The sequence below is a fragment of the Arachis ipaensis genome, chromosome B04, assembly GCF_000816755.2.
Source record: "Arachis ipaensis cultivar K30076 chromosome B04, Araip1.1, whole genome shotgun sequence".
In the NCBI taxonomy this organism is placed as follows: Eukaryota; Viridiplantae; Streptophyta; class Magnoliopsida; order Fabales; family Fabaceae; genus Arachis; species Arachis ipaensis.
This window is the reverse complement of record NC_029788.2, coordinates 63334106-63346911: the sequence shown is the minus strand read 5'-3', so window position 1 is coordinate 63346911 and position 12806 is coordinate 63334106. Positions and strand designations below refer to the sequence as shown.

The 12806-nt window shown below is 32.1% G+C and overlaps 2 protein-coding genes across 2 annotated transcripts; both read left to right on the top strand.

Annotated features, from left to right (window-relative positions):
• LOC107636518 (cytochrome b5-like) lies at nucleotides 1285-4335 on the top strand. The gene is made up of 3 exons (XM_016340020.2): nucleotides 1285-1542; nucleotides 3005-3071; nucleotides 3755-4335. Exons 1-3 carry the CDS (start codon nucleotides 1456-1458, stop codon nucleotides 4030-4032), a joined length of 432 nt encoding a protein of 143 aa, XP_016195506.1. The 5' UTR covers nucleotides 1285-1455; the 3' UTR covers nucleotides 4033-4335.
• On the top strand, nucleotides 9320-10231 carry LOC110271506. The gene is made up of 2 exons (XM_021122455.1): nucleotides 9320-9612; nucleotides 10018-10231. The coding sequence occupies exons 1-2, from the start codon at nucleotides 9374-9376 to the stop codon at nucleotides 10229-10231; spliced, it is 453 nt and encodes a 150-aa protein (XP_020978114.1). The 5' UTR covers nucleotides 9320-9373.

Genomic DNA, 12806 nt, shown 5'->3' with positions numbered 1-12806 from the left:
ATATATTGTATTGGTATAAATATATTGATCACTTAAAGATAAAAATAAAATTAATAATTATTTATGTATCCTGAGTACGTGGTGTCAGTTTTTTTATTAGGAGTGGTTCAGTTAGGAGTGGTTCAGTTTTTTAGTTCTGTTATAGGTAGACCTATTTTTTAATAAAAAAGAACAGGGACAAAAAAGGAAAAAAAAATTGGATACCAAACCTGTGTATTCCCATTATACATTGGTATAGTCTATTATATATTGTATTGGTATAAACTTGATTAATGAGTACACTTTTAGATGTAATTTTTTTAAAAAATAAATATTGGACAAAAAAAATATGTAAACCATATGTTGTAGATTTAATTATTAAAATAAATATATTTTATATACTATTATTTATTGTACTATAATGATATATTGATCACTTAAAGATAAAAATAAAATTAATAATTATTTATGTATCTGAGTACGTGGTGTCAGTTTTTTTATTAGGAGTGATTCATTTAGGAGAGGTTCAGTTTTTTAATTCTGTTATAGGTAAACCCATTTTTTAATAAAAAAGAACAGGGGCAAAAAAGAAAAAAAAATTAGATACCAAACCTGTGTATCCCCATTATACATTGGCATAGATGCATACTTTGACATTGGGGGATAAAATTAATAGGGAAAACACATATAATTAATAATATGTAAGAGAGGGAAATCTCCCAAGCTCCTGAACATAATCCACCAAATCCATCGCATTTGTTATTCCCATTATTTAATGATTTTGTAAGAATGGTAAACCATATATCCTTTCCTCCTGTCATTATTGTTCGAAACTGTTATCATTGTCAAGGGTTAATAGATTATCAAATTAATACATGACAGATAATTAAATCTACTAATATATCAACATTTAGAACAAGTTTAAGAATGTGATCTTCCACCAGGCAGCCATTATTAAGACTTTGAATGGTAGGTTCATCAACATCATATAGCACCGAACCATGTGAGATATCCAAGTCCTTTTCATATATGCATTTGAAAATTCAGTAGCATTATTAACATGATACCATAGTTGATAAAATTCAAAAATTTGTTCTTTTATAGAAAAAATAAACAACAACAATAATCATAATTCATGATGGTATTTTGTTGAATATAGCCACTTATTCCCAACCATTATTAGAACCCTCCTAATTTGTATGCTCTACGAAGAAAAATAATAAATCTCATTACTCGTCACATGTATAAAATGTTGAAATAGGATCTTCAAAGAGCTAGTTGGTGACGTAGCCATTTCTCTCCCCCTCATCATAAGCCTTATAACCAATCATCCAAAAACATTGCTATTCTGACCGTTCTGCATGTTCCTCGCATCATTCAAAAGCTTCTTACCACAACATAAAACCATAATATTGGACAATCATCAAATTCTTCGTACCAATAGACAATATTGAATTGATTGCTCTCCTTAGACAAATGAGTAGGGAGCGTAAGGTCTACACTTTTGCTGATGTATCTCAGCATAAAACCTATAATGATTGTTGGCTTATCATTGATGGCAAGGTACATAATAATCTAATTAATTTCATATACAAAAATTTGGTTGTTTGAATGAATTTTGATTTTGTTTGTGACCTTTGAATATTGGTTTGCTGTTCTCATATTTATCTAAAATATTTTTCAGAAAATTTAGGTGGAATGGATTTATGCAATGTTGAGTTTAATTCGATGAGATCAACATTCTATCATTGTCATTCAATTTGTTGTGTTTCTATCGGATGAACATCTTTCAGTTTCCCTAAACACTTTATTTTCGTAGATATTTTGAGATTGATTATTTTTGCTTGTCGTAACAATTAATTTCTTCTGGAATTGCCATTTATCAAATGGTTCTTATAGTTAATTTGAACAATAAGGATAATGAAGACAATGTGATAATTCTCCTTCAATAAGAGCTTTTGAACACATTGATTGTTAAAAAGGAATAGACGAATGATTATATGTCGTCGTCCCTTTACGTAAGGTTTTTTTTCTTGGTTTTATATGATTTTTGCATCAATTCATTTTGTTGTATACTGAAATTTTTTTCTTTCATAAAAATAAGGATTGAATTTTAAACGTTTAGATCATAAAGTTCTAATACGATATTATGAAATTACTTAATCTAAAAATCTAAACTAATAAAAAAATTACATAAATAATTATATATAAGGCTCATTTTATAATTATTAATGGGTATCCAATTTTGCTTTGTCTCTATATTCAAGAAATCATAATTGGGTTTGTCTTCTTATAATTCCCTACCAATATATAACCAATAACAACTAAAATATAATGAAATGAAATGAGTGTCACCTCTTTGTTAAAATATTCACGGAGTGCATTGAATAGAAAACAAATACCACATTATGTTTGATTGTTTGTTTGTATTTGATCATGTTGTTAGGCCTTGAGGCATCTTTATGATAATATTTTAATGCATGAGATAAATTTTTGTCATGAAAAATTTGCAACTAGTTTGAAAAGTTGTCCTATACTACTAATCTCAACACAAAAAGCCAAATGTTTAGAAAGTCATTTTATGAAATGGTAGATTTTGGGAGTATCTTTGATTGTTCGAAGTCAGTTTGAACACCTTGTTTTATGCCAAGAATTTATAAAAGATTTTTAGTTCATAAATATTTATAATGTTTGAGATTAAATAAGATAATAGTTTGCCTCACCTCAAATAAAAAAAATTAACTATATACATGTTTAATATTTGACTAAAATACCTATATGCCTAATTGGTACTGAAAACAGAATAAGAATCAAATATAGATGTAATAACCATTTAGGAATATACATGTTTTAGAGTTTGCATATGTGTTTTTGTCTATCATTTCTCAATAATTAATATTCGTTATACATAGTAGTATCTTCATCATTTGTGGCTAATTTAGTTAGTGATAGCTTGTTTCCCTAGTGACTTCGATCAATATGTTTTTTTTTTCCTTTAATTTATCATAATTATCTTTGGAAATAGGTTTACGATGTCACGAAATTCTTAGATGATCACCCCGGTGGAGGTGATGTGGTTGTGTCTTCCACAGGTATTATGAAAATCTCTCAAATTAATGCACTTAATAATTTACATCACCCTTCATTGTCTCTCTATAGCTACTGTGATTACTGCTGAGATGTTTGCATGCAAATCATATTTAATTTTGACTTTTGATAATAGAGTATCATTTAATATTTGAAAGATTTTAGTTCTGATGAAATTATTTTTAAATGAATAAAATAATATTGGCAACCTGTAAGAATTAAAAAAAAATTATTGAATTAATAAAGTTTGTCAAATTATTAGAGTAAATATTTAAATTAGTTCCTCAGAAATTTCAGATGACACTTTTGACCGCAATAAATTTTTCACTAAAAATATTCAAGAATTAGTGTCGTAAGACATATTAAGTTTTCAATATGTATATTGGACAAATAAACCCCTAATAAATTTTATTATAAGATAATTGAATTTTGAAAAATATTACAATAAGTTAAATTAATCTCCATTATAAATAAAGAAAGGACTAATTTGTCCAATAAAAATAATTCTAAAGAACGTATAAACAACAAAAATTTATTGATATCAAACCATCCAATTTAAAATATTTTGGAACTAATTCAAATATTTATTCATTAGCATTTTTAAGTAACTAACTTCATCTTTCTTTTATTTGTGTTAAAATAGTAATTTATCCTTTTTTTATTAATCCAAATATCACATTGCATACAGCAAAAGATGCAACCGATGATTTTGAGGATGTTGGTCATAGTAAGAATGCAAGAAAAATGTTGAATGACTACTACATAGGAGACATTGATTTGTCCACCATGAAATCTGTTGGGGCTAAGTCTCCTCCATCTTCTAAACATGCTCAACCACCTCAATCGTCAACAAGGACATCATCATCATCATCATCAAACTTAACTGCCAAGATCCTCCAGTTTTTGATTCCCTTGATTATCTTGGGTTTGGCATTTGGTGTTCGTTTCTACAAGAAATCAGAATAAGCAATACTAAAATGGCACTTTGAATAGATATGGTTGAAAATAATATTTTTTGTTTTTAACTAAACGTGAAAGTCTTTCTTTTTATTTTTAAAATTTGTTTTGAACTGCAATTACCGGGAAGCAATATGTATGTATCACTCATGTTTTTTCACTATCAATGTTCAGCTTCCTTATTCTCCAGTCTTACTCTGTTACTAATATGCTACTAGAATAGTCTACGTTGTCCACAGTTCTAGTAGTATGTACAAGATTTTAGGATGTATGTGTATATGTTTCTACTAGAATAAATATTGGATGTTTCCATATTTGAGTTTTAGATGTTTTTGAAATCCAGCATCTTGGCGTTATAGCAACGTTCCGATCTTAGTATCATATAATACAGTGTAACTATAGGTATCTTATAAATTCTTCTATTTTTTATTTATTTTAAAATTGCAATAAATTCATACATAGATTTGATGTTCTAAATACTTTGTCTTTGATATTTAGAATAATCAATTTGAAAATATATTAAATTAAATTTAAAATTCAAAATTATATCATCATAAAATTTAAAAATACATAATAATTATCAAAATCAAATCTCACCAAAATTTTTGTTTTTTCGATTCATTTAATTTTATGGAAAAAAATTCATAGGATAAGTTTTGGATGTGTTTTAAAAATATTATATTTATTATTTTAGATATGTCTTGAGAATATTTAAGATACTACATTAAAATATCTACAACACATCCAGAACAAAACTATACTTCAAAACACGTTTTAAATAATTTTAATGTGTCATTATTTTATTTTTGATGATGAAGATGACAAAAGATACGGTAAGTTGAAAAATAAAAATGAACAAATGAAAGGAATAAAACTAACCACTTTTTTTAAAAGAAGAGAGAAAAAAATATAACCTCCTCAATGGGTGAAAAAAGAAGTTACATAATATGTTCTATTTTTATACAAACTTATAATACGAAACTATTAAAAAATATTACAACTAATAAATTAAATTTAAAGGCTGATTAATAGGTGATTGCTAAAGTATGAATAACATTTCTCCATATAATAATGGCCTAACATCTATTTTTTTTTGGATGCTCTAAGTCCAAAAAGAAATTCAAATTTTTTTTAAGCTCTTTATTCAATAAATACATTGACAATTTAATGTTTAATGTGCCAATATAAAATTTATCAGCTATATTAGGTGTACACTAAAATTAGCTATCAAAATTTGACACTAGCGTAGAATGCACATTAAAATACAAAATATACAATATTTTATTTTTACTCGCTTTAATTAAAATAAGGATTTATTTAATAATATTATTATCGAGTTCAAAATCTGCCGGTATGAGTAAATATCAGTACTCTTCGGTGAACATAGTTTTGCTAATGTTTCATTATACACTACAAGAAAAAGCATTTTTTTCGACGCCAAAAATCGACGGCTATTTCTGCCGTCGATATTTTTCGATAGCTAGCTGTCGATATTGTTAAAAAATGTAATAAAAAATAAAATATTAAAATTGATAGCCAGGCTGTCGATATTTTTATAATGAATTAACCTTAATACCGTTATTGCCACACTATCGACGAACGAGAAGCAAAAAATACTTTTATTTTAAAATCGACGAATACGGTGTCGATTTTATTATTTAAAATCGACAACATTTACCGTCGATAAATATAAATGATCTAGAACGCTTACTAAAATCAAATTAACAGTGTAGATTTAAGGAATAAAATAGACGTGTAGAGTGTTGCTTTTTTTTAAACTAAAATCGACAAATTTGCCGTCGATTTTTAGCACTAAAATCACAAATACCCGCGTCCACTCCCGCGTCCAAAGTTTAGAACCCAATTACCCCAAATTCCCCAATCACCAGAAACACAATTCCCCCTTGTTCTACCCCAAATTCACGGTTGCGCCGCTGTCATTCTCCGCTGCCATCGTTCCTCCGTCACGGTACGCTGTCATCACTCCTCTTGCCCGCTGCCACGCTCTGTTCCTACTGTGCCTCTGTCGCTCCTCAAGTTGGCGCCACTGTCTCTCCTATTGCTTGCGCTGCCGTCACTCCTCCTACATTGGTCCTTCTCCACTCTCTCTTACGCATCTTTTCTCTCTCAATCGAGCTCACAAGAACTTTTTCTGTAACTGTTACTGAATTTCTAAATTCCATTGTCTTGTTTCTCTTTTAAGTTAGATGGACTATACAGTTCAGAAATTTTTATTAACTTGTGCTATGAGGATCATCAATTCAGAAAAACTGATAATGCACATTTTCTCATTCTTGTATATCTGCTTTCTTTCTTTCAAGTTGATAAGTCAGTTCAATGTTGTTGTTGTTGTTGCAGATGGGGCCAGGAGCACTTGTTTCAATACAATCGCTATCCAAAGCAGCCGATAATTATAGGAAAGTGCACGTGGTATAAGTTGGTGAATGAGGCCCAGTTATTATAGGCTCTCAACATGACTTATAAGTTTTGGTAACAAAATGTTTGCTTAGTTTTTCTGTTTATTACCTTGATTTTAGGTGGTTTTATTTTAGATGTATGTATGAATAATTACTTAGAATAGTGACATTTTTGTGCGAACTAGTGGAATCGTGACCTTGTAAAATATAAGTTACCCGAATTTAGTTTAAAGAAAAACATTGAGCTAACCTTTTGGTTGCTAGTGTCCGGGTTTAGCTAGTGGCATGTGCTGATCTTTAATCTTAATGAAATTTTTTTTTCCAAATTGGTATTTGAAGATCACTTGGTAGTTAATGTAATATGTTACATAATGGCATCTGCTAATAACTATGTATTGTTACATGTGTAATTAAACATATTATATACATAATGGCATCTGCTAATAACTAGTCAAGTGTTGTAAGAAAATGTGTAGCTAAGAATGCATGATTCACATTTGACTATTTCTAATTAGCTTATTTGGTGTAGGCTTAACCTCTTTTCCTTTTTGATTTCCATGTGACACCCTAATATTTATAGATTTGGATTTTCTCTGCTTGTTGAGGATGCAGTGAATTCAATGAGGGGATTGAACACGAAGTTCAAGAGGGTCAAGGCGTAAAAGCATAAGGTTATATCAAATTTCAAACTAAGATAGCACCCAAAGTGAAAACAATGATAACACCACAGGAGACTGCTCTGATCTAAAGATAAAGTAATATCATAGAATTTCTCATCTTAAACTGATTTGTTTGCTTGCACTGTAGCACTACCTTTCTCTTCATAAATGATAAGGTGAAAACAAGGTGATTTAATATAAAAAGAATGATTCATGCCTCATATTCCATAGTTATTTGCTGTGCTAACAAATTAGGCAAGCATTGGAGGAAAAGTAAATGCTTAAGCATGCATTTCAATTCATGCAAGTTACTAAGTGATTAAGAAGCCTATGCCATTTACACTATTCCATTATGCTGTCTATTTCAATTTGATGAAGTCAGCTAGAAACATTTCTTTCAATTTTATTGTTATACCTTCAAGTTTTGTTTGTTTAGGCATCTGTTACCTCCATTAACCTTCATGTAGCATTTTACTTCTTTACAGGGTAAAACATTGGATTCAGCAGGGACTTCATCTGCCCAGGTATATTACTTTCTCAATCTTATTACTTTTCGGAGGTTTTTTCCTTTTCTTTTTTGCCCTTGCCTCTTTGTATTAGCTAGTGTTTGTGCATGCGTGTGACAGGCTGCCAGCAACCCATGTTATGTCAGAAGAATAAAAAAAAATACAAGGTAAAAAATAAAAAGTACATTGAAGAGAGTAATTATAGCTACTACTATATATATGTGTGTGTGTGAAATAGCAGAATGAAGACTAGAAGGGCATACAACAATGAAAAAGAAAAACTTTTTATGTGGCCAATGCAACTTGATATTTATTTATTTTTTTCGTGTTTAACTTAATATTTATTTATTAATATGAATTTGGTGGTGGAACTGATATAATACTGGTTGCTTGTGAGATGCTTTGGTTTAACCTGAACCCAGCCTAGAAGCAGCAACTTGGTTTAAAACTGAAGACTTGTATGGCTGTTTGACAGAATTGTAATTTTGCAGCTTTGAAAAATTAAAGCCTCAGAAGGAGCTTCAACGAGCTAAGTCTGAAATTCTTAGGAGAAAATTGAAAATTAGGGATCTATTTTGGAATTTGGGTTTATTGTGTGCTTGAAGGAAAGCTTCTAGAGTCTTTGTTTGATTCCGAAGGAGCAATACGCAGTGACGATGTAGGTTGATTCTTGACATGTCAATCTTAGAAGATCTATCCTATTATTCATTGTTCTTTGGAATTATTCGCTAACTTTAAATGTTTTGTGGCAGATTTTCTGTGCAAAATGCGGGTCCAAAGAGCTGACCACTGATAATGATATAATTCTTTGTGATGGTGCTTGTTACCGTGGATTTCACCAATGCTGTTTAATTCCTACATTGTTAACTAAAGACAGTAATATACTAACTTTTTACTCACTTTTATTTGTTTTAGTTGCCTTTGAGTTATCGGTCATTTAAATATATCACTACTTTATCATTCCATGCTCCAATTTCAATCATGTCTTTTAAACAAATGCTTTTCTTTTTCTTGTCTCCAAAAGATACATTAAAAATCATCAAATTCAAAATTTAATTATTAATAAATAAACAATAAAATAATTCAACTATATAGCTACAGTAAATTATTTTGTCAGATGCTGTTGTGATCCGAAATTTTGAATAATATAAGAATTTATATACCATGTGATGTGCTAATTTCTCTCTTGATCTGTCTCTTACTATAAGAATTTCTAGGTCATGGAAACCAAATGATTAATACTAACGTGCCCTTTACTAGCCAGTTATAATCACATAGTTGTATGCAATTACATTGACCAAAAATCTCTTCCATTACTACAAGCTGCCATATTACTGCTATTTCACACACACACATAAAAATACAAGCTGCCATATTATATAGGGGATTTTTTCTTTTGGTTAAAAGTTAATTTCATTGAAGAGACAAGTTTCTAATTAAAAATAATTTTCACTATATTAAAACCTAATTTCAATGTGTATAGGATATGGTTGGTAGAGACGGAGATCGCGGTCGTGGTCGTGGCCGTGGCCGAGGCCGAGGCCAAAAGGGTGATCCAGCTACTACACATATCTCTGGTAAAGACGGAGATCGTGGCTGTGGCCGAGGTCGAAAGGGGAGGCCTAGGCTTTCCACCCGTCGCCCGCTTGACTTACATGCAGATCCATACACTCTCGTTGGGTCATCATCAGGCATAACTATTTTGACTAGTGGGAGACCGCCACCTATTGCTACTACTACCCCCTCTCGTTAGGAGCCTCAGATACACATGATGCCTACTCTGGGTGCACCAAGATCATGCGCTCAACAAGCCATCGAGCATCCCAACACTGCCTTACATGGTGTGCAGAGTGATACAGCTATCATAGCTCCCAGTCGAGCAGGATCTTGTGGGGAAAAACAAACCACATCTACTGGTACCCAAGATACTCAGGGTCCAGGAACATCCACTGCCACTGGTCACTCCGCCACAAGTGCTCCTAAGCTTAGATATGATGGTGCCAAATGGTTTGTTATTTGCTTTAAATTTTAAGAATTGCATTGTCTCATTTTTGTGAAACAATATGTCTTTATAATTAGTTAGAATCTAGGCTAGCTGATATAAACTTCTGCTAATCATTGGCCAAGGAATATACACAATAATCTCTTTGATCTCTTCTTTTAGTTTAAATTAATGTTGGTGGTAGGTCAGATATATAGATATTGATGATATCAGCTAATATCCTTTTCTATATATTATGAGATTTTATTTTGAGAACTTGCCGGGACCTCACACTTTTTTACTAGAAATTCAAGAGTCTTCTTCCAAACTTAAAAGCTATTTTTCGATTTTCTTTTTCAATTACACTGTTCCTATGATTATGAAAATTGCCTATCACACTGAACTGATATACCTTGGAATTATTGATGTAGTTGGCACCCACTTAAGCCTAGCTTGAAGCGCATTTCTCAGGTTTTTAAGGAAAATTACAACAAGTCTTGGCTGAGTTTTGATGAGGAAGATGATGATACTAAAAAAATATGCTGGACAGAATGGAGGGTAATTTTATCTATCTTATTTTACGTATTTTACAATCTTATATATTATAGTATGTTATATAATAGCAAGATGTTTTTTCCTTTTTAAAAATAGAAATGCTTTGACATTCATGATACGGAAGAGGATGACATCTATCAAGCTTGGAGGTTCAGGGAAGCCAACCGCCTACGAGGTATGCTCCATGCCATTCGCAAAAAGGAGCCCGTCCATATTGGATTCCACTAGAAGTTCTTGGTGAATTGATGAGACGTTGGGACACTGATGCCTATAGGCAGTTACAGGTGAGAAATACAGCTGCTAGAAAATCAACTCGAGGTACCTCTCTTCACACTGCGGGAGGCACCACCTTTCCAGAAGCGAGGTTACTCTTAGTAAGTTGTTTATCGACTCAAATTGTTAGCACCTGCATTTAGAATTAGATATGAGATTGAAATGATTTAGAATCTGGTTTGTTGATGTTTATGAATACTTCTTAAAAAAATATATAATCTGGTTTGATGCACTGTTTTTCTCATTCTTCCTTAGTCTAGCTTGAACAACTAGTTGAAGTAGGATTTTAATTGGAGAGACACATTCTTGTTTTATTTAATTTTTTCGTAGATTTTGAGAGATAGAAATAATGACATCTACAACTTTGATGATGGATGAGATGCTAACAATTAAAGATTATAAATACTAGTTCTCCTTTGTAGTGTTTATCTTTACTTTGCTGTTATATTAGTTGCCAGTCAACACTCACGGAGAAAGCTTCATGTCATATACAGCATCTTACAGCTTCTGTTGCCGAGGGTAAACTGAAACATCATTGACATTTGTGATTTTAATATTATTTTTGGTGGAGATTGTGTTAGGGGACATGAAATGGAAACACACTCAGGTAATTGATGGGGGAAAATTGAATTTTCGCACAAACTAACTGGCAAGTATACCGGGTCGCATCAAGTAGAAAAACTCATGTGAGTGAGGTCGATCCCACGAGGATTGATGGATTAAGCAACTTTAGTGAGGTGATTAATCTAGTCAAGCTAACAGTGAAAAGAGTTTGGTGAAATAAGAAAAATGAAAAGAAAGCAGTAAATCAAAGGCAAGTAAAAGAAACTCAAAGAGAAATAACAGAGAACAAAGATTCATCAGGGATTGGAGAAATCATAATCCATCATGAATCAAATGGGTCTCAACTCCTTTCTCAATCATATGAGTAGATCTATGGCAGATTTTGATTGAATCCCAATTTCATGGCAATCTAATCTCTCTAATCACAATCAATCTTGCCAATTCCTTGAACTAATTGTCATGAGAAGAGGTTAAGGATTTTCTCTCATCCATAAGCCACACAAACTCTCAAGATCTCAATTCATCCCGAATAGTGTTGATCAAGAGAGTTGTGAGAAACAGAGCTTCAGTTCTAATTTCCCTGATTCCTCTTCCGAGGTTCACATGGAAATTCAATGGATCCAAACTCCCTTCCGGAATGAATGGATCAAATCAAAATAGAAGTTATCTCTTAGCTACCCAAGCGGATTGAGAAGAAGAAGAATTTCATTAATTCATTAGAATTATAATAGAGCTCCTGCCCTAATGAATTGGGGGTTTAATTGATCCTTGCTCTAAAGACACTTGTAGGAAATTTAAATTGCTTGAAAGTAAATCAATCTCAGTGCCAACACAAATGTAAAAGTTCATAAAGGAAAATTACAAAAGAGAGGTGTAAGAAATTGAAATTGCATAAACTAAACTCAATTAAATTCAATTCAATACAAGTGAAATGTAAAAGTGCAGAAAAGAAAAAGAAATTCTAAGCAAAGCTCTCTGGAGTCTCTAATCCCCCAGCCTCTAGTCCTATTAGAGCCTCCTCTTTTCTTCAAATACTCTTCTATTTATACTTTTCTTCTCATCCCAAAATGGGTCTTTAGTACTTGGATGTATTCCTTGAACTTGATTGAAGCAAACTTGGAGTGGCTCTTTAGTAACGTTGACAAGCTAACGTTCATGATTTGCATGGTGCCATTTTATATTGAAATTGGCCTTAACGTTGGTGACAATATTTGTGTGAAAACATTGAGCACAAACGTTGCATAAAAAAATGAATTCTGGGTGTTGCCAGTAGCGTTTGACTCAGCAATAATCAAAGAGGAATTCAATGAAACATCAACATTTCCAAACAACATTATTGATCATAACAAACCTAAATCCACTATCTAGCTCATATTCTCTAACCACCTAATCAACTAAACATGCATAAACTAACTAAATTAAGATAAACAAAATGAACTAACTAGCTGTAATATGATAACAAAACAGGACAAAGTAAAGGAAAAAGAAAATGGTTAAACCTGGGAAGCAGAATTAGAGCAGAGGGAGGAAGGGGAAGGAAGGGTGAAAATGGCCGGCCAAGGTGGTGGCACCAGCGGTGATACTCAGAGAGTAAAGTGGCGAAGAAGAAGAGCAGCACTGCGTTGCAAGGCTGAGAAACAGGGGAGACATCCTGTTCTTGTTGCTCGAAGGCATCGAGAGAACAGGGAGGATGACGGCCACGGTGGTGGTCGTCGAAGCCAGGGAAGGGCTTCGTACGAAAGAGAAGGAATAGGGGTATGGCGCCTCAGTGTTGAGCTCGACGGAAGGGGTTCCGGTGGGGGTTCCTCTGGTTCAGCGAGGAGAAGAT